Here is a 23511-nt window from a genome sequence, read left to right on the forward strand (position 1 = left end):
TATGTCCTGTGATCTAAGAACTATTTATGCCAAAATCCTATCTCTGTAGAAAAATAAAGCTATCCATAAGATGTGAAGGAAAGGGGATGTATCTTTGTGCTGTACTAGGTCCCAACTCAGAGTAAAATTCAGCCCCTCCTTTACTGTTCACAGCCCACATTGAGTTCAGGAGGTTTTACTGAAGCTGTGGGGATGCTCCAGAGGCCATCCTTCTCCAATTCAATTGTTCTTTTCTTTTGCTACCCGTATCTCTCTGTGTCCATCTCTTCTCCTGAAAGAGATCAAAATTATTCTTCTTTCATTATGAAAGACAACTTCTCCCTGAAGCCAGAATATTGTGTAACACTCACCCAGGACCTCATTTAGGGATGATGGGATGCTTGACTCCAATAATTTATTAGATTATTATTTCCAATAACAACCCTAGAATTGCCTTTCTAAGAATTCTAGGGGTGTAAGTCACAAATAAAATGATTTCACATGTGCCAGCAGAATATCAATGAGAAGGGTAGATGAGTGGGAAGCATGAAGAGAGATGCAATCCTCCCTAACCTGGGCTTAGTTCTCATGCTGGGAATGGGTGTCACCCTGAGGAATAGCCACTTTGGTGGCTCAAGGTAACTTAAATGCCTGGGAATGAATTTTGGCAAAATCGATTTCAAGCTCTGCTTTTGGAGAATGATCTGAAGAGGGTCAGGACCCTCAATTCCCTAGTATTCATCCGTCAATAGTTTTTGCCTCTTTTTTTGAGAGGCCAAAAGCAGAGTACTTCACCTGGCCCAAGTCAGAGGTTTTGCAGCATCTCTAAAAGGAAAGTTAAAGGTACAACTCCCTGTTCCTGAACAAAGGTATAGAATAAGCTCATTACTTCTGTTTGTTCATGGTTTTGTTTGTGCTTTTCCCCTTGAATTTGAATAAACTGTGACTGATAAAGATTTTGCACAATTAATACCCAAGAACATAGCTCAGAGTGGGAGTTCAGCAAATACGTGTTCTTGGGAAGTCTAATTTCAAATTTCTCTTCACAGCAAGTGAGAAACAGATGGCGGTGGTGTGTAGGGAGTCACCAAAGCAGTATCTCCAGCCTTTCAAAGACAAACTACAGGAGTTCTTCCAGAAAGGTAGGAAGCTGTGTCAGCTGCACATACATGATACTCTGCAACATCCTTCATTCCATGATCCTTCTCTGAGGCTCCCTGCCCCGTGCGTCCTGGCTGGCCACTGGCAGCTTTAATGATTCCATTAGTCCATCTTCATATGGTGGTTACATACTCAAGGTAGATGGAGTTGTCCTATAGCTTTTATATCACCTTTCAAATCTGTTTTAATATTTCACATTTCTAACATTACTCCTGTTTTTATAAACTCTGGGGAGAAGACTTTTTCTTTGTCTCTTTGTGGAACCCAAGAGGATCCCGAGCACGTGACTGAGAAACAGGGTCGTGCAAGGCTGATGCAGCCACGCATCTTGGGTCTGCGTCAGCCTGGGCAGGAGGGTGGTGATGGTCTTGCTGGTTTTATGAGTGTAGCAACTTGGAAATTTGTGTTGTATTTTCCATTACTTTTCACAAAGGAAAATTGGGGCCGGGTGAATGTCACACATCCAGTCACTTGTTACTTGTCAGTCCTTTGGGGTTAGTAGGTGGAAGTGAAATACATGAGACCCAGAACTTAGTTAGAAAGCTCACCAAGTTATCTTTCTTCCTCAATGATTCTAGAAGGAGGAGAGAACTTTTGTCAATCACTGTTAGTGAATGTGGAAATGTGCATTGTGGGTATTTTCTGTTCTAATTTCTCAAATTGAGCTTAAGAAGTGAAAAAAAAGTAAGCATGGGATACAACTTCCAGTTTGAAAAAAGAAAACTCCTGGGGCTGTAATGTATAGCATGGTGACTGTAGTTAATAATACTGTATTATATATCAAAAGTTGCTACAAGAGATCTTTTTTAAAATATTTTATTTATTTATTCTTAGAGAGAGGGGAAGGGAGGGAGAAAGAGAGGAAGAGAAACATTGATGTGTGAGAGATACATCAATTGGTTGCCTCTTGCATGCCCCCAACTAGAGACCTGGCCCACAACCCAGGCATGTGCTGTGACTGGGAATCGAACCAATGACCCTTTGATTCACAGGCTGGCACTCAATCCATTGAGCCACACCAGCCAGGGCAAGTGAGCAGATCTTAATAGTTTTCATCTGCAGATAAAAATTGTAACTGTGTGGGATGGATGTTAACTAGACTTATTATGATGATCATTTCACAATATATACACATATTGAATCATTATGTTGTACTCCTGAAACTAATATAATGTTATATGCCAATTATGTCTGAATAAGGAAAAAAGTAAGTGTGGTGTAGTTAGAGATTTTGTGTTTGCTGGAAAGCCAGAGGAAGTGCATGTGGGAACATCTGAGGATATGTCAACAAGCCATTTCTACTTATTAATAAGGTCACATGACAGCACACCATCAAGAATGGACCATCAAGCAGAGTGAATCCATACAATTTGGCCAAACCACCTTGGGAATTGGTAGAGAAATTCTTAGTCCATGATTCAAAGGAACTCCATTTCAGCTGCTCCTTTGGTGCAGAGACCACTTGCCCCTCCTCTGCAATGACAGCTTGCTTGTGTTGGCGAAGCAGTCAGGGCTGTCCCTCAGACACTGCTGCCCATTGCACGTGATGGAAGTAGTGCTGTCAGGCAAAGTGCCATGTTGAGAATGAACAGTGATACCAGCCCTTATTGTTATGTGAATGAAATAAGGTGGGGTTTCGTATGTGACTTATCAAAGCAGACGCATTACTTTATGATTATGCCATGTAAATATAACCTCAGGGGGCTGAAGAAAAGCATGAAATACTTCCTTTGCTGACCCCCAATTAAGAACTTCTGCTTTTGGCATGTATGGAATTAATTTGAAATGAGGCTCACATTTACTTAGATTCCATTTTCATTTTAATTGCTATTATTCTATATCTGGATAATTCTGCGAGGTGTATATCTGGGTATTTTTTACCTATATGCTGTAGTGGCCTTAATCCTTTCTCCTTAAACCAGCTAGCATCTTAAAACTTAAACTGTAAATTTTATTCTTTTTCTTAGAATAAGATAAGTAGGAAAGTATTTAAACCCTTAAATATCTTTTTTGGTGCCTTGGAAAAGGAACTTGCAAATTCATTTTGGGGTTTTACATTGGTCTCTTCTCTAATGGGTTTCTCAAGAAGGATCTTCTCTGTTCTGAGAGAGGGAATTGACTTGAGGCAAAGTGGACGTCATGTCAGGGAGGAAAGGACACGGCCCCAGAAAGATGCTCTAGGAAAGCCTTGGAACAGTGGTCCTCAACCCTGGCTGCACAATAAAATCACCTGGGGGAAATTTTTAAAATTTTGACACCCAGGCCAAACTCTCGGTCTATCACCAGCATCTCTGGGGGTGGGACCAGGCATTAGCATTTTGTGATTCCAGTGGGCAGCCAGGTTGAAAAGCCACTATTGTCTAGCTTCATTCACCTTTCAATGTGTATTCAAAGATGTTTATTCTGAGCCCACTGTATGTTAGGGACTGCGAGAGAATGCGTTAGGGACTGTGAGAATGCTGGAAATACTCAGAGGAATCATATACCTCCTGTCCCTGTCCCAAGTGCTATCTCGTTGGGGGAAGATCTAATGGAATAAAGGAGTCAGCTCTCCTTTAACCAACACAGGAAAGAGAATATGGGAAGGACATTAAGAATCACCTCAAATCATAGTTTGAACCAAATCAGCCAAAACACAGAATAAAAAGGATCTAAAGGAAAATTATCCTTCTGTAAAGAATTTAAAAGTATATAAAGAAATGCTGTAGGAATCTTTAACATGCCCAGTATTGTGTGATGAAAAGAGCCACTGTTGAAACAGGTTACTACTATTGTCTCACTACTTAACTGAGTTGGTCAAAAATCAGTGTAGAATTATACTGTCCACTCTTGCATATGGCAGACACGAGCCACGTGCAACCGTTGAGCAACTGAAATGAGGCTAATCCCATTTCAGGTCTGTGTAATGGTAAAGCACGTACCAGATTTTGAAGACTTAGAGCAAAAAACTCCACATACTTCATTTCTGATTTTTGTGTTGGTTACGTGAAAAAATGATGATATTTAAAATAGATTGGGTTAAATAAATAAAATGTTAATATTAATTTACCTGTTTCTTTTAGTTTTTAAGCATGGGTACTAGAAAATTTAAAATTATATACGTGGCTCACATTATATTTCTATTAGAAAGCACTAGCCTAGAAGATATGGCCCCTTGACCTTTTGCATCTCATTCCTTTGCTCTCCTCTGCGCTTTTTTGCTCTACCTTCTTCAGTGTGAATCTGGGTTATTGAAACACAGTTTCATAAGCTAGCCTCTCCCCACTTTTGCCCTGGGTCTGGCCATGGTTAGGCTCTCAGACAGGGGTGCTTCATGGAAGGAGCTGCCAGCATGCTACTTCATCAGAGTGCTCCTCTGTGGTTCACGGGGTGAGGCTTGGCCAAGTTTCAGGATATACAAATGGAATATCTCTTAGCTACTATGGAGCTCTAATGAGTGGTCCCTCTTCTTATGTTGATATTTCACTGATTCATAGAAAATTTAGAATTTTTCCATCCATAATCAATATACATTACCCACCCTGGATAAGCAAATTTTTATGACAGTTATCTTACAGCTTAAGTATAGTATCTCATCTAATATGCCATTCATTGTAAGAAACATTGTTATTACAAGTACTACTAAGAAAGGAAAATTTCTGGGATTTAAACCATGATATATCACAGGTTATACAATGTGTTCCAATATCGAAGCTGCTAAAATATGAACATTTCATCCATTTTGAAGTTGATATGATATGGTACTATATGTTAACATATATGATATGGTACTATGATAACATACATGATATGGTACTATAATAAGGCATATAGAATTGGAGAGGAGGAATGTCTCACACTTCTAGATAAGTCCTGGAAGACCTTAATCAAAGGAGATGTTTTGTTCAGATTTGGGAAAAAAAACCAAAACAAAGATAATGACAATGATACATAACATTTGCTGAGTGCTGGTGAATGCCAGACATAGTCCTCATGACAACCCTCTGAAGTAAGCACTGTTACCACCCTGTTGTACAGATGAAGACACTGAGGATGAGAATTCTCAGCCTGCAAGTTATGAAGGGTGTTCCAGGCAGAGGAAAACACTGCAAATTTCAGGGTGAAAGACGTGATGTGTTTGGGGAAGGGCAAGAGATGTGGTGTAGCTGGCTCACAGGGCATATGGGGAGAATGCAAGACCACAAAGGAGAGGAGAGTCACCATATGACTTGCTAAAGAATCTGAACTTTCTCCGAACTTACAAGCAACAGAGAGCCTTTGAAAAATAGCTTGTACGGCAGTGACATGGTCATGTTGGGTTGTTTCGTTTGGTGTGGGCTCATTTTGCTTTCCTGTTGTTAAAAATACATTATACCTAAGAGCAACAGAAGGAAGTTTTGGAATAGTACAAGACTGGAAGCCAGTGTGTCAAGCTCTTCTTCTGAACATTATTCCAGGCAAATGATGATAAGGACTTGGGCAAAGCAATTGCAGTAAAAAATAAGAAAGGAAGGGACACTTACAAAGCTTTGAGTAGTTTCAGGACTAGAATACCCACTGGACGTACAAAAGCTTGTAGAAACACTTTAGGAGAAGAAGATAATTCCTTTAATTGCTTAAATAACTGGCTGAATACTAATGAGGAGGACCAGATTTTGCATGGAGAACAACACAAACTTTAGACATGTTGATTACACACACATATGAGACACACGGGAGGGATGGGAGAGCACTGAGTGAGGCTGTGGGGGTAGCAGGAGTGACTGAGACAGCACAAAGAAAGGGCATATGAGAAGTTCCCGAGCTATCAGAGTATCTGAGCACCCAGTGTAATATAATAACCGTAATTGAGAAAAGGTATTTGTATACTTCCATAATATTTGGGTATTTGGCAGGAAGTGGCTACTTTGCCACTAGGGGTCTTATCACTCATAAAGTCTTAAGCAATTGCATTCTTTATGCCTGAGGAGTCACACTCATGCATTGCGACTCAGTTGATTCATCGTTACGCTAATTTTTACATGAACCGCAATTCAGTTCTTCTAACAATCATGATGATTTCATTTTTCTTTTGTAAATCATATCCTGTTGCCACATACAAGTGCAGATGATATATTTATTCTTATGTCTTTTATCATTCTTCACCACTCCAAATGCCCTTAAATAGCATTATTTGACAAAACTGTGCTACTTGTTCTTAATAATTTCATTTCCTGCGCAGGATCGAAAGGAATTGTAATGGCACCACTTTCCACAATCTCCACAGAGTCTGAGCCTTTTTCCTTACATGGCTTTTCTTTCCCACAGTAGGCTCTTGTTGATTCCAGTTTACAGCTCCATTCGGTATAGCCTTGTGCAGGCATCATTTGAGCTCATGTTTTCCCACCCTCAGATCAAACATGGCCATAATGATATGGCCTTCAAAAATGTGATGCCTACATTAAAAGTCCCCATAAACATGGCAGGGATCCTGTAATTGGGAGAAGGCGCAGAGCAACTGATTAGGTCCCAGGTATAGATCTTGTAGGTGGTCTTTTCATGCTGTTAAATTGGTCATTTGTATTTATAGCTTTGGCAGGGAGGGCTGAAACCTAAACTGGTGCTAATACCAGCACTCTCCCACACTTGCCTTATCTCATTCGCCATTAATTTTATGTGGCATCCATGAATGGAACCCAGTCAAAATGCATCTGAATGAGCCACGCTAGTCCTAATTAATCAAACTACCCTATGAGGTTCTTTGACCAACTGAGATTAGAGAGATTCTAAATGTCAAGAAACTGTTTTCTAGTAAAAAGTAAATAGGTAAATTTACAAAACTAAAAAAACAAACAAAATAATAACTGTGATTTCCCACACTGGATGCAAAAAGAATGATCTAAATAGCTGATTGTTGCATGACAGCTGGGACTGTGCCTGACTGTCCTACACTTTCTTACCCCAATGTAATACAGGGTCAGCCTGGCCCATGATAGGTGTTAATAATTATTTGTTGAATTAGTGAACAAACAACCTCTGTCTTGTAAAGTTCCTGGAGGGTATTTTTCCCTCTCTGTCATTTTCCTGTTTGAATTATTTTAGAATTGGTAAATCATGCCAGCATCTGATGAGACACATATTTTTTGGTCTGCTACACATGCCCGTGGTCAAATCTCCTTGGACATCAAAACATTGACGTTATAGATGTGATACAATCCATTCTTAATAAGTTCCTAGCTCAGATGAGATGGACAAGGGCCATACCGGAACCTCTAAACTGTAGAATAAAAGCAGGTTATTAGGTAATCCCTTCAACCCTCAGAAGTAGAAAGAGAACCATCTGAGTCAGCATATTCAAGCACCAGGTTACAGAGATCAGGAAAGATCAGTGATCCAGAGACAGTGGGACCTAAGGAGGAAATAATTCTCGCCGTCTTTAAGGAGTGGGGAAGGCAGGATCGTGGTTGGGGGAATGCACGTGCTGTATGGACCACACCCGGCCCTCGTGTGCCTCCCGATGACTCAGAAACACACTGTCAGGGACAGCTGCAGATCACATGGAGCAGCTGAGAACTAAAATGATCTGTTGCGATTTCGTAGTCACTGAAGTAACAGAGCAGTGGCCCTTGGAAGGCGGAGAAAGCTATCTTATCAGAGGTTGATTAAGTGGACTCTTACCTGAAAGAGTTAGTGTGAATCAATCAGCTGTTTTTGTTTGTTTTATTTTTTCCCAGAAATTTCTGCAAAGAACACCTATCTGTCCCCCCCAAATTAGTCTCTCTCCTTTTATTCCCTTATCTCTTCCTCTCCCCCCACTCTCCTCCCTGTCTTGCTGATCCCTCAACTCCCCCCGCCTTTATATCTTTAATTTACTCAATTTTTCTTTTTCTCTCCAATTGAAAGTTTTGTAAAAAGAATAAAAATGCCTAAATTATTTTTATGTATGTATAATACAGACATAAATATCTGGAAAAAAACCCTGTAAATCAATCTCACTATAGTTTTAAAATTTTAAATAAAGAAGTATATCCCAGACCAAATGAAGTTTATTTCCAAAACTTAAGGATAATAAGATATGATATTAGGAAGTCTATTAATATAATGCATCGCTATTAATAGCCCTAACCAGAAAATTCATATATTTAGATGTTAACATCTCTTTACATGCAAAAAGGGCACTTGATAAAATTTAACATCCATTCTTCATTTAAAGGCTCAATAAAACATTTAATAACATAACTTTCATAATATAATAAAAAATAAATATGTTACAGTCTCAGATTTGTAATTCATATCATACACAAAAGCTCAATCTTCCTAATATAATTGTAAGGCCTCATGGACATCATTTTCCAAAAAACTAGCATCCAAGAGAAAGAAAAGCAAATAATATGAACAGTGAAAAACTTTTTAAGCATATTAAATGATGCAACTGTCAAAATAGAGGTGCAAAATAAGTTACATTGAAATTCCATTCGTCATCTATAATATTGGCAAAATTACAAATGTTTGCTAAAAAACTGTGTTGGCATTGCAGTCAGGTGAACCTTGCTGTTTACATTGCTTGTGAAAGTGTAAATTGTTACAATCCATATGGAGGTCAATTTAGCAATATCTATTAAAGTTACAAATGCATATGCCTTTTGACTTGGAGATTCTACTTTGGATGCATGCCTTCAGATATGCTCCCTCAAGCAAAGTGACTTATGTACCATGTTACTTACTGTGACATCGTTTGTAACAGAAAAAGATTGGAGACAACCTAAGTGACCATTAATGATGGCCTTGTCAAATTGTGGTGCTTCCATATGGTGGAACACTAAGCACCTGTTTTTTTAAAAAACGGATGAGAAAAGTCTTTATGTATTGACAGGGAAGCATCTCTAAAATATGTTTTAAGTGGGAAAAAGTAAGGGTCAGAAAACTAGATATATTATACCACCATCTGAGTAAAGAAGAAGGAAAAAAATGGATACTACTTAATGAAAATCTCTGAAGACAAATAAACTAATCTAGGGCTGATATTCCACTGGTCCTTACCACACCAGCCATGCAGGTTGTCTGTTCTCTTTAGTTGGTACCCAGGCTGTTGTTAAAGATTTAGAATATTGCCTCTAATGTTTGAACACATTCATCGCTGTAATGAATGAGGTGCAGAGGTGTTATGCAGGCTTTTCATAAATCTTTTGATCAATATAAACCTCTTCAAAAGAATTAAACAAAAAAATTTTAAAAACAAGCTACTTACAATTTTTCTTTCAAGGCTGCTTCCCCTGTCAGGCTTCCCCACTGTGGTACAAACTGGAGTCCCTTAGGCTACCAAATCCAGCCTTCCTTGTTCAATTTCCAAGGGCCTGGAAATTAAACGTGCTTATTCACGGACTGTTTCCCATCTTTGGGGCTGGACTGGACCATTTAGAAGGAAATTTGAGGGCCTCTTGTATTTTCCTTCCCTCAAGAATGGCAAACGAGATCAGTGAGCTAACACCTTGCTTTCTTTCCATATGTCCTCCTTCCCAGCCCCACTCCACCCCTGCTCTAGGCAATGGAGGCCCCCCAGTGTGTGTGGGTGGGTGCACACGCAAACACACACACACACACGTGCGCGTGCGCTTTGCTTATGGTTCCATCACTTTCTGTGATGGCTGTAACTGAAATGCCCATGAAGAGGGCTCCTTGTTCCAACATGGAGGGTGTTTTTCTTTTTCCTCGTGTTTCGTTCCCTGCTGTCTTAATCCTCTTCTCCATTTCATTTGGGTCCTGTTAACTCCGTACACAGATGTCTTAGGTGTTTCGGTGGACTCTCCTGAACATACAGGTGAGAGAGTGAAAACCTGCCTCTTAAAATACCTTGACACAGGCCACCTTCTATCTCTAACCATAGGATAGGACCACTTCGTAGTCATTTATATCTCAAGGCCATTGTCAGGATCTGACCTCTCCTTCGAGTGTTGGCCTTTTAAGCCTTAACTCTAATTTTTTGAAAGACAGGCTTTGTCTCCTCTTTTTAAGCAATGTCTCAGAACTACATGCAAGTAGAATAGAGATGGGGGTGTTGGGTTGGAAGAGAAGTGTAGGGTAAGTGTTGTTAACTCTTGCTGGGTCTTCCTTGAGCAGCAGGTATTGAGACATGCGCGGCAACAGATCCAAACTCCTGAGTGTATCTTAACTTGATTTTTGTAACTTGGAGTAAGGCCTTTAACCATGGGAGTATTAAAGTGTTACTAGGGCCCACCAGTGATGGTATAGTCAGTGTCGATGTGGTCCCTGTATTTCCCTTTCATCACAGCGGAGTCTGAGATCCTTTGAGGTCGTGGAGCTGCAGTTAGAGTAACTCCTTTGTGAGGGGTAGAAACATCCGAGGTGGAAGTATGGGCTGAAGCCAAGTGAAGCAGGCTCTCCCTATGTGTAGACTTTCTTGTCCACTTGTGAATTTCTCTCTCTGCATTTTATTGGCTTATTTGGGAAAACTAGAGGTAGACTAAGTTGTGTTCCCCAGAAGCTGGATTTTATAACTTGTGAAGTTTTATTCCTGATACTGAGCCATAATTGCATTATTAATCTTCCTGTTATGACTGCATGTATACTTTTAGGTTAAATAGGCTTTTTGTTTTTGTTTTTGCTTTTTAATTATTCTGAATGTAGCACAAAAAATAAAGTAAAAAAGCATTGTGCTTGAAGTTAGGAGAACTTGGGTTGAACCCTAGCTTCACCACTTTAACCTTGTGTGATTTTGAGCAGGTTTTGAAATTTCTCTCAGCCTTTTTTTTTCTTGTCTATAAGATGGGAATAGTAATGTCTACTATATAGTGTCATTATGAAGATTAAATGAGACAATATACATGTAAAACCATTGCATGGACTATTTAAAACATTAATAAACACAATGTATTATTTTTAGAATGTAACTATTATCTCATCATCACCTTCTGTGAGAAGCACCTATGGGTTGAAAATTTCCCTTGAGTTTTCAGTTCAGACAGGGAGTTGGGAGGGTGCCTCTGCCTTCAACAGTTGAAGCACAGTGCTTCACTTCAGCTTTGCAGCAATCCTGTGAAGCTGATTTTGTTTTTCCTACCTTTCCAGGTTAGGGAAACTGAGTCTGAGGATTTCAATAACTTATTCAAGGTCGGTGTGCTCTCAATTTCAATGTTGGTACTGTGGCATCCTGGTAACTTGGAAACTCACTTCATTTTCTCTGTGTCCGAGGATCTTGTGGGTAACTAAAAATAAGTATTTGCTCCCACCATCTAAATAAGAAAAATGTGAGAATAGCAGACTTATCTGACATAGCTGAACCCCAGGACCTCCCATTCCTAGAGTCTCAATAGAGACCCCACAATACCTTCCCCAACAGTAACAATGGAGAAATCTCACTTGTACTTTGGAAATAACCGTGGTGACAAGTAGTTAAGTATTTTATGGAATGAGTATTGAGCTCCAAATCCTTGCGTAACAGTTGTTTTCATGATAAATTGCTTCATATAATTGTTGGCTCCACCACCATTTCCTCTTTGGATTATTTACAACCATATTGAGGTTTTAATGAGTGATTGATTGCAGTTGGTATCACATGACCTCCCTTTGAATGGCTCAGTTATTGTCTTCTTCATGCTGGAAGAACTTAGCACTTGTACTGCCTTCTGGGAGTTATTTTGCAGAACACATATTATATAATATGTAGTTTTGCAGATAATGTACAACTCTGGAAAGATCTCTTTATTCTTTAAAATAATACAGGTCTGTTTCTTCTGCTGAGTTCATTCTGCTTTAGAAGCACTGTAGCAGCCGCAGTAGGAGCCCAGGGCTGAATGAGATAATGTAGGTGGAGCATTTACTGTGGAGCCTGGCACTATGTCAGCAGCTGCTGCCACGGTTATATTCTTATTGTCTTGCATTCCTGTCAGGTGGTTCAGGGGGTGGAGCTCAAAAAGTCAATCACAAAAGTGTCACCTTCCAGTGAGCAGCTGTAGTCCCAAATTCAAATGGCAAATAATAAACAATTACAGAGAAAGATCTTAGTTACTAAAGGAAAATCATGTTCATCGTGTTCATCTCTTAAAAAGAAAGCCAAAAGCAATTAATGGAAGCTGGATTTCAGTAGGACCTGGAGCTTCCTTTTTGTTATAATTTGTAGATATCATCATGTATGTAATTAGAGTAAAAAGGAAGAATTAGCATAAGTTAAAAGGTACCTTTTCTACAGGATTGTATTCTTCACCATTAACCTATTTTATTTTGAAGTGTGATTTTAATTTCTATAGCTACATCTTAATGATAGAAAGTGTTCACACATTTCCATTAAAGTAGGCACACCTTACGGATGTCATGTCAAGGCTACCCAAATCAACAACATTACCACCTAGTGGCCGCTGAGTTGAACTGCAAACACACGATCCTTGGGACCCACAGAGTGAGAGTGCCTTTTCTCAGGGGCTCTAAGTGATTAGAAATGACAGGAAACACCACTAGAATAACCGACACTAACTATCCTTCATAACTGTTATTAACCAGAACATTCAAACTGCTTTCTACGAGATGGGAGAATGACGAGACTGAAAGGTTGCAAGATGATCCCAGAGAACGTGGCCAACTTTTTAATCCTTTTATTAATCTTTTAAATTGAAAAGAAATTTTTCTATATTTCTCTACCAGTGTTTATATTTAAGTTTTGATTGAACTCTACCATTTTTCTTCTGAAAATTTAAAAATGTATATTTGAGCAGATCATAACTGTTTTCAACAGAGATGAACAATGAATGTTATTTTTTCATTATAGGAAACATGCAATGCCAGTTTACACCCTTTTATAAGTTTAGCAAAATCTAATTATTTAGCTTCTTAAAGTGCTGGTCCTTGATAGCACATCCTCACTCCACCTTAGAGTCTGATGACACGAGGACCTTTGTTACCTATTGCTTCCCTCCCACCCCTAGCATCTACTGACTTGTTCACATTCAAATTATTCGCTGAAATGAACAAACCTTCTGCCTACTGAGCTTATCGCACCATCCCAGTTTCTTGCTGAAAGAAATGAAATGTGAAGTGAGAAATTATAATAATTCTAAGGGAGTGTAATATATTCATTTTGGTAATGCAGAAATCCACTAAAAAAATCTACTTTAAACTATTCTTCCCTTAGTATCTCCCCTTCAGTTTTGTGATTATATTTGGTTAGCAATTAGGCCAACAAAATATTATGTGCGTGATCATCTGCTTTCTTAAACTTAAGCTTCCTCTGGCATTGGCTCCCAGTTTGTAGTCATGGCTGTGGCATTAATTGTAATTGATCTGAGCTTCATGTGGTGAAATGGGTTCCAACATGTTGACCACAATTGATGGAGTGCGATAGTCCTGGGATAGTCAAGGGATGGATTTTATATCTCTTTCCAATTGTTTTCTTTGTGTTTCTGTTGTGGTCTCCTGGGAGACTCTAGTGAAAAGAAGGCTAGCTTCAGAATTACACAAACCTGAATTCAAGTCCCTTCCCTAACTATCCAACCTTGGGAAATTTACTTCATCCAAACGAGGCTGAGTTCTCTCACCTCAAAGATGGAGATAATAACACCAGGGCCATAAGGTTGTTTTGATAATCAAATCAGCTAGCATTATGTCAGCCACCTAGCACAATAGCTAACATAGTCAAAGGCATAAATATTTGTTCTCTGTCTTCCCTTTACCCTCCCTTATGTTCCTTTATGCTTTGGTGTGACTTATATTTCTTAAGCAAAGTCAGTTTTAGTTTCATCTAAGATGCTTTGTTGACCATGGGTCCTTCTTTTGCTGTATTAGCACAGATCCAGCTGCTGAAAGTATTTGTTAAATATTAATTAAGGTCTTACTATGTCCTGGAGATTGTGCTACTTGCTAGTGATACAATGATGAGCAAGATGCATACAGTCTTTGTCCCTGGAATGTTTATGAGCCAGGAAAGATTATAGCTTGTTGGCATCTGGAATCCCTAGGGTATATTCTGGTTACATGTTGCTACATAACCACCTCAATAGCTTGAAACAACAATTTATTACTATCTCTTATGGTTCTATGGGTTGACTTAACTCAGTTGAGTGGTTCTTGCTTTGGGTTAGGTGATTGGACTGGAATTGTCTGAAATTTTCTTCATACACACATATATGGATCCTGGGCCGGGATGGATGGCACAGGCAGGGGCTGGCTGGACGTCTCTGAGTCAGGTTAGTCTCTCCACGTGGCTTGGTCTTCCCCACAACATGGTGGCCATGGGGGAGTTAGACTTTTTACTAGTGGATGACTCTTTCCAGGACAAATGTCTCATCCCCTCTTCCCCCACAAAAAGAAACAGAAACTGCTAGTCCTCTTAAAGTCTAGAGATAAAAGTTGGCGTCACTTTTGGTCAAAGAAGTCACAAACCAGCCAAGTTTCAAGAGAGTGGGGCAAGACTCCACCTCTCAATGGAGAGCCGCACATATCTCAGGGAAGGAAAGGATGTGATGGTGGCCATCTGTAATCAAGCTATCAGAGTGCATAATTGATTGTCCCTCAGTTTCATGTCCCTAGATACCTAGACTCTTAACTCATAGGTTCTGGCTTTTACTTGACTTAGTCCATCAAGATTTACAAAGCTGACCACTGGTGCTTGCCCCAGGTAAAGGGATCCATGTTGTCTTTAGGGATCAGATAAACAACAAATGTGTTTTGCTCTGGTTCTGGTAACTTCTTCAGGACAGGTAGTGTTTCCAGGGAATGAGTCTTCATCATTCTCAATCTCTCTCTAAAGTCCTTATTTGTCTGTGTTACCACACAGAAAGAAATAGACACCCTGAAAAAGAGTAGCCTTGCAAGCCTACCTCACCAAATGATTCATGTTACACACGTTTTAGTGCATGAGAACCATCAGCATCAGCCAGGATATTTTTCCTAGGATTTAATATAAAGTCCTGTTTGGTGGAGTTTCTATTCCACTGCTTCTTCTTGGAGTTGGGTCCCCAGCGGATCAGTCCCCACCCAGGTTCCAACACTCACACACTTGAAACGGACTTGGCTTGTTCCCAGGGACAAGCGGCCTTTAACCTTATAGTCTTATTTTAAATATGGTTCAGAGTGTTTAAAAAAAAAAAAAAAAGGCACAGAAGTCCACATTCCCAGCGTGAGCATGAAAGAGAAGAGGAAGTTTAAGCTACAACAAGCATTCTTATGGTTGGCAAAAATAATCTATGTAAATTCTGGGTTTAACTATTTTTACAATTTTCAAGGGATTAAATTATCAGAAAATTGACAAAATTAGGAATTGGGCATTTCCATTCTGTACTCTGGCTTTTAATGAAATTGTTCTCCCTACAGCTGGTGAGGAGTTCTGCGTGCCTTTTCAGTGGGTTATGGCTTGCCATCTGGTTTGTCAGTGGCCAGGATAACAATGCTTGCTTGCTGTGACAGAGCTGAGGACCAAGCAGTGCTCCGCACTCAGAGAAGCATTTGCTTGTGTATTTTAATCAAATATGAATCCATAGAGTTGAGGGTTTCTTTTTCCAAGAGGGTAGGGAATGTTTTCAAAACGGATTTAAGAGGACTCCTCTTAGCTACAGCGGGCAGGCGTTGTCATGTAGGATCAGGATGGCTTTTTGTACTTATAGGAGCTCTTTCTGTGCTTGTCAGGGTTGTTGTAACTGAAAGTCTTAACTATAAGCTACTGAATAACAGAGCAGATAGACCTCATCAATTGCACTTTGCATAGATACACTTCAAAATGCTTTCTGGTTGGGATGGGGCCAAGGGAAGGGTCAATGGAATGTATAGGTTTAAGAGCTACTTCTGAATTGCATTGAAAATAATATTTTTGATTGCTTAGTTTATCTACTAGTTTTCTGTTCCTGAAAACATAGATAAGAAATCAGAATCTGGAATTTATATTACAAGTTCATGAGTTTTGATTACATGTTCCAGGTGGATTGATTTGAAACACCACCTGTCTTAATTTAAAATAATGGCAATGTTCCCTTGGGTTTATGTACCTTCTTTGCAGGGACACACTACATTTACTCTGAGATTAGAATATTGTATGTGTGTGTCTATATGTAATTTTTTCTCAGAAATATTAAATGGACGACATCCAAGAAGAATCTATAGATGAGCAAGCTAGAAAAGTAGCCTAGATTTTTTCCCACAAACTGTGATTATCCAAACTCAACAAAGATCAATGAGCTGTCAGGGAAAAGGAAAAACAAATTCCAAGCAAATATCAGTATAATGTATCTATACTGTATCTATTGGCATCTAAAGTAATGGCCAAAAGAATAAAGAAAAACACTGGATGGCTAAACTGTGATAAAATGGTGGTGGTTTGTTTGTTTTTGAATTTTGTTCCTCTGTGTAAGTTCCTCTTTGAGCAGTGGTGTCTGTGTAATACAAACCTTTTGTACTGTGAGACACTCCTGCCTATGTGTGTCTTCCAAAGACTGGGGAGGGTGGAGTGAAGACTCATCTTTTCTCCTTTAAATGACTATTTCTCACACTGTTCCAGACTTCACCAGTTGTGTGCATTCTCTCTCCAACACTCCAGTTATCCAGAATTACAGTCCACTCACTGCTCTGTGTGACTGGACCGTGCAGACCGTTGGCACAACTTTCTTGTGTGTTTGTACCATTCTTGTACATTCCACCTCCCTGTTGGGTGGCTGTCCGGGTCACCCCGAGGATTGCTCTAAGGCCCCAACCACTGCCTCTCCCCCAAGCAGCCACATCTGTCATCCTACTAAAGGAAATAACCAAGCCTCCAAGATCCCTATAATTTTACAGCACATGGAATCCCACATGATCTAAACTACGTTTCAAATAGCTGCTATACTTTCAAAGCAAAATGGTTTTAATCATTTGTACACGACTGCCTGCCAGAGATTAACAGCTGCAGCCATGCTGTTGCCTCCTTAGTGGTATTTTTAAGGTGCTGATACTAAATGCTCCCAGTCTCCTACTAGTGATCTGGAGAAAATGGAGCCGCCACCAGCTAGCTATTCAAATAGTAGCACAGCTCCTTCTCAGAACATGATAATCCTCAAGGTGCCCTGGTGCTCAGCCCTCTCCAGAAAAGAGATATCTCTTCTTCTCCCAGCTTTCCTCTGCCCTCCCACTACCACAGCTGCCCCTGTAGTCGAGTCTGAGCTGCACAACACTCACCAAGGGCTGGGACATGGCAGTGACAGGCAGAGAGCTGAGGTGATGAGTGCAGGGTACATGAAGCTGGGGCTGCTCAATTTTGCTGACAACCTCAAGCTGCCGCTCACTCCCTCTGCTTTGGATTCCAGGGCTGTGATACCCCTTCCTGGGAGGATTGGTCCCTTCCTGGGTTCGTTCGACACAAGTTTATTCAGTTTCTAATATGTGGTGCTCTACATGCTCAGAGGGCAAAATCTGAAATGGATTTGGCTGACTTACCAATATAGGTCTCCCCCCACCCCAAGTGGAGTCTTTAGTGTTCCCACAGTAAGTTCTGGATAATTAGAAGCAAGTTGCTTCCCAGTCTGTGGCCCTATTTCTGCACATTAGCACAATCACTGTGGGCTGGGCAGTGCAGAGATAGATTTTTATTTATTTAAGCCCATTCTCATTTTGAGGAAAAATAGGTCTTCATTAGAATCCTCTCAGTTCTGTTTCCAGACTCAGAGTGGTGCCAGGCCTTAGTGACTCCCACAGTCAGCCAAGGGTGTAACTGAGAAGTCTGGATCTCTTGTCTCCAGAAACCAACCTTCTGATGTAGAGAGAGAAAAGATACATAAACTGTGTTAGGAGTCGCTGTTCATTATTAACAATCATAGTTACTTTTTGGCTAATGTCTCTTCACATGTAGTGGCCTGCTGTGGAAGCTGGAGGCTTCCAGTCCTCACCCTCAAGAGTCCACATTTGAGTTCAGGGGACGAGGAAGGCACCCAGATGGTGAGCAGTCGTACAGCACAGCAAGTGCTAAGTGTTGAGTGAAGTCTGAAAGGACCAAGAAGTCCACTTGAATTGTCTTACCTGCAGCAGCCTTGGAAGTTAGCTTGGTGTTGGCACTCTCCTGTTGATTCTTGTATCTGAGTGTCTCAAAATTTCTGACCTCGGGGATGGGCAGGGTGCCGAAGGTGGTGGAGCGCATGCTGCCTGGGGAAAGCCAGCTGCTCAAACCAGTCTTTGCTCAGCTCACTAGTCCCTGACTTTGGTCTGGAGTCTTGTTCCCAGGAGAAATCTGCCTGCTCCTCTTCTATCACATACAACAGGCTCCCCCCACCCCCCAAGTTTGGTCCAATTTCAAGGGAAATGAGCTGTTTGTCCAGTCACCATCTCTGGGCTGTGTAAACAAGCGGATGGGCAATTAGTGGCTCTGTCAGAGCCTTGGCCCACCGCTCTGCTTGCACGAATGGAGACTCATCACTCATCTTTTGGACTATAGTCATCAAGCATGAGATAATGGGGACTGCTTGGCTTTCGAGATTTCTTCATGCTGTTTAGATTCCAGTCTTTGTGTCGAGATCATGTTGTTCAAGTATTTTTGGCAACAGCCACCACTGCCACTCAGCTTATTTGGGAAAAAAAAATCATTTAGATTGTTTGCCTTGATTTTTTTTTTCTCCTTAAACCATTTTCTTTTAACAAGCAGGAAATAGGACTGAGACATAGAGATCTACAGGTAATATCTTTCCTTAATTAGCCAAATGCTGACAAGAGAGGTCACTCAGTCGAACACGGGTTTTTCTTTGCCCCTTGAAGTGGCTGTGTGTGTTGTACCCACAGATGGGGCCAGGAATGGGCTGGAGGCTCCTGGGCTGCTCAGCCACCCGTGGTCTTGTCAAACATGCAGCCAGGTCACTTACAAGTCCAGGACTGCTGTTCTTTGTGTTTACTTGCACATTTCATCCTGGCCTGTGTGTTTCTTCTCCCATTCATAATGCCCCGAGAGGCGAGAGACGTTGTGGAGCACTCCCCACAATTTACTTTGTCTCTTCTTGAGGTGCTCAGAAAGCAGTCCCCAGTCTCTGTTCTTAGCACAAGCTGGCATGGTGTTTCCTTCGTTCATTCTTCAGAAATTGTCCTCCCCTCCTCAGGTTTTTATCTTTTTCTCCTTCTGCTTTTAATTTTCTTTTCCCTCTTACCTCCATTTTCTCTGCTTTCTTTCATCGCTTTCTGTTTGCTCTGTGCTGCCCCCTCCCCCCATACTTATGTTTTTGTTTTCTTGTAAAATGCTCTCCAGATTCATTCTTATTCAGGAGTCATTATATTTGCCCAGTGTCATTCTGGTCCTTTCTTTCTTTTTCCTCACCGCTGTCCCTCTTGCATTCATTCTTTCCCCAGCCATCGTCTTCCACTTCTTTGAACCTTTGAAGTTCTTCCCATCGCGGGTGTCTCTGTGTCATGCCACACGGAGGAGGCAAGAGCACTCGGTGATACTTTCAGCACGAAATCTGTGAAAGTGGTCATCTTTTCCCCGCTCTGCCCTAGAACAGTCATCTGATGATGGGCCAGGAAGCAGTGGAGAGCACATCCAGTTCTCTGTGACCAATGACAACTATTCTTTTCCAGTTGTTTATTCAGCATTTTTAGGCTCTCTGCTGTGTGGGAGGCCCTCCCTGACCAAAACCAAAATGATGAATTGGATATAAATTCTAACCATAAGGACCCTATAGCTCTGACACAAGGAATTATTCCACCTTTCAGCAACAGTTGACAGAGTCCATCAGCCCATCCTTTAGAAAACTCCTTCTCTTAGCTTTAGGCATTCTCTTTTGTCTTCTTTCTGCTTCTTAAATGCTCCTCAATCTTTTTTTTAATTAATTAATTTATTTTTAGAGAGGGGAAGGGAGGGAGAGAGGGAGAGAAACATTGATGTGTGGTTGCCTCTTGCGATCCCACTACGGGGGGACCTGGCCTGCAACCCAGGCATGTGCCCCAAACTGGGAATTGAACCAATGACCTTTTGGTTCATAGAAAGGCACTCAGTCTACTGAGCCACACCAGCCAGGGCAATGCTACTCAGTCTTCAATGCTAATTCCCCATCTTCCCGATCTCTACACTTTGGAAGGTTTCAGGACTCAGTCCATGGATTTCTTCTCTTTCTAGCTCTGCTCACTTACCAGGTGATCTCATCAAGGCTTTAAATAACCATCTTTATTCTTATGACTCCCATATTTTTATCTCTAGCCCATACCTCTCCTTGGGCTCCTGATTTGTATGTCCAACTGCTTGCTCAGTGTCTTCATTTAGGTGCTAAATAAGTATGAATAAGTGTGTCAGACCTGGTGCCCCACACCAAATTTTGATTTCCCCACTTCACCCTATTGCCTTCACACATCTTTCCTATGGCAAATGGAACTGCCATTCTTCAAGGTGTTTGAGCCAAAAATCTTGGAAACTCACACCATTTTTTAATCTTTACCTTACAACCAATCCATCAGCGAATCCTGTCACTCTTCCTTCAAAATATATCCAGAGTCCAACTCCTCTTCACACCTCTTGCTACTACCCTGATTTCAAGCCGTCATCATTTCTCACTTGGACTGTTGGAATATCTTCTAACTGGTCTTTCTGCTTCTAGACTTGCCCCTCAGATCCTTTATAATCAATACAAGATTAGGTGACTCATTTTCTTAAAACCCTTCAAACATCCCCCACTTCAATCATCATAAAATTCAAAGTCCTTGTTAAACCTACAAGTCTCTATGGGATCTGACTCCAACAACCTCACTGTCTTCAATTTTTAACACTCCTTGCTTGTTCTTTCTGTCACCTTTGGCCTTCCTGCTGATCTTTGAGCCTAGCCAGCATTATTTCCACTGCAGGAAGTATACTGGCTCTTCCTCTGGTCAGAACCTATCTCAATACTTTCCCCAGATACCACATGGCTTGCTCCCGCCCTTCATCCTTGTCCTTGCTCAATTATCAAAGAGAGCACCCTAATAAAATAACATTTCTATAGACTCTATTTTTCTCTTCTTTTTTCCCTGCTTTATATAGCTTCTTACCACTTATCTCCATCAGAAATACCATGTATTTATTTCATTGTTTTCTGTCTGCTCCCATAAAAATGTATGTTTCTTGAGGTCAGGAATTCTACCCTACTTACAGTGCCTGTAGGCATTCTATGAACACTTTCAAATTCATGAATAAAAACTGTGCCTTTGAGGACATGCATAAAAGATATCATGTAACTCAGAGGTAAGAGAAACCAGGAATAAAGGTGGATTATGAGCTAAGCATTGATGTCTGGAATGTAAAGAATATTCCAAGGGAATTGAATTGACTCCATAGAGTATATACAAAGTACAGTAAATATATTTATTGTAGCTGGAGCATTATACACCCAATGTCCCAGTTGCTCAGGAGGATAGACCAGGAAGTCAGGCAATTCTAGCTGTGCTCCTGACCATTCTGACCTAGGTGCATTTATCTTGCATAGATTGGATTTCTGATCAGCCAGTACTAGACCCATATGAAGGTAACTAGGTGGCCAGTTGCCAATAGAACTGGGCAGTGTTCTTGGCACAACCATAGAGTTGCCTTGGGGAAAGTGTGAGGAGCATAGAGAGGAAGTAGATGTAGGGAGACTGAAGAGTAAATCATTTTGTAGAGGCAGTTTGTAGTCATAGAGATATACTTCTAAAAACTAAAAGCTGAATAGATCAGAAGCCTTCCATCTACCTAAGTTCTACCCATCTTTAAATGCCATGCTGAGTGCCTCATTCCACACTGGGCTTTCCTTCCACTGAACCCCTTTGGCACTTTTGTTTTATGTATCTATTTTTATTGAAAAAAAATGAAGATATTGGGATGCCAAAGTTCCCATCTAGCTTCACCATTCTATAATCTCTGAGTAGTAGGAGATAAAGTTGGAAAAAATTGAAAAGTAGTAGGACAGGAAAAAAATGTATAAATTGTGAAGAGAGCCCTGACAAGTGTGGCTCAGTTGGCTGGGCATCCTATAAACCATAACGTCATGGGTTCCATTCCCGGCCAGGGCACATGCCTGGGTTGTGGGTTCGGTCCTCGGTCAGGGCACGTGCAAGTGGCAGTCAATCGATGTTTCTCTCTCACATTGACGTTTCTCTCCCTCTCTTGCTCCCCCTCTTCCCTTCTCTCTAAAATTAATAAAAGAAAACAGTTTTTAATTGTGAAGAGTCTAGAGTGCTAGGCCAAAAGGTTTATATTTTGTTCTATGTATAAAGGTAGCGATTGAAGGTTTGAGCAGGAAAGTGACATGACAAGATGATACCAGAGGCAGGAGGAACAATGACTAGAAGTGATCATTTAAGAAGGCATGCAGTAATATTAAGGAAAGGTGATGAAGAGCCGAAGTTGGGTGCATTTTTATGGGAAAGGATATAAGAAGTTGAATACAGATGACATTATAGAGGCCAGGTGTCCAGGGTTTAAGCATCTGACTGAATGCAAGCTCTGTGGGACCTCAGCTGTGTCCAGTGCTCTGTGCTTAGTGCCTAGCACGTAATGGGTGCACACTGAATATTTGCTGATGAATGAATTGGAGTAATGAGATGTAGGAAAGTAGGAGTTAAAGATGACAGTAAGACTCCGAGCTTACGTGACAGAAAGAATAAGCTACCATTAAAAGAAAAAGTGAACACTGGAAGATGAACATGTACCAAAGAGCTCAGCTTCATTTTGGAACATGCTGGGAATATATCTGAACAATGTGTCCAGCCTGTGATGATGGTACTTGAGTCTAGCAGTCCGTTGGGAAACTGCCACAAAGATGTGATTGGTGAACTATAATGAGACTTAAAATGGGGAGAGAGTAGAGGAAGAAGAAAGCAATGAGGAGAATTGAGGTGAGGTAGGGCGGGCAATATACCATAAGAGATAGACAGGAGGAAAAAGTCTGAAGAAATAGGAGAAGACCTAAGAGTGAGTACATGCACTGAAGCTGAGGGAAGAGAATTCCAAGGAGCTTCTATTAGCATTGTTAATTATTGCAAAGAGGTTGAAGAGGATGAGTATCAACAAAAGCCAACTTATACACATATAGAGTGGACACTGGTGATAAGAAGTAACCCTGGGGTCACAGACTTGCGGGAGCAGTACTAGGAGTAGCGTGAAGAGGCTTCTGACCTCTGGGATCAGGAGGCAGTGTTCAAATCACATCATTATTTAGTCATTCATAGCCATCAATTCCCATGGATCCTGGTCAACCAGATGTTTGCATCTCAGACCCAAGCTTACCAGAAGACTGTCTTTCTGCTTGTAGAGAGAAATAAATCTCAACATATATTTTTACAGCATTAAAGCATTTGTCCACTGTTATGTTATTATCAGGCCTGGGGAAAAAACACCGAAGTTTCCACTTGATTCAGTATATGAGTACACTCTTATGAGGGGGCTAGGGGAGGAACTGGAAAGGCACAAGGGTTCTGGAATGTAGCCCTGCATCCTGGGCATCAGTTGCACCTTGTCATTCT

The 23511-nt window shown here is 40.8% G+C and overlaps 1 protein-coding gene across 3 annotated transcripts in view; it reads left to right on the forward strand.

The window, feature by feature from the left end:
• FMN1 (formin 1) overlaps window positions 1–23511 on the forward strand; it is a 403953-nt gene that overhangs the window by 304884 nt on the left and 75558 nt on the right. For all 3 annotated transcript variants that reach the window (XM_053928167.1, XM_045201498.2, XM_024567895.4), the window contains one exon: window positions 1029–1121. In XM_053928167.1, the coding sequence (XP_053784142.1) occupies window positions 1029–1121 (93 nt within the window). The remainder of the gene's footprint in view (window positions 1–1028; window positions 1122–23511) is intronic.

Source organism: Desmodus rotundus, chromosome 7 (assembly GCF_022682495.2).
Source record: "Desmodus rotundus isolate HL8 chromosome 7, HLdesRot8A.1, whole genome shotgun sequence".
Classification (NCBI taxonomy): Eukaryota; Metazoa; Chordata; class Mammalia; order Chiroptera; family Phyllostomidae; genus Desmodus; species Desmodus rotundus.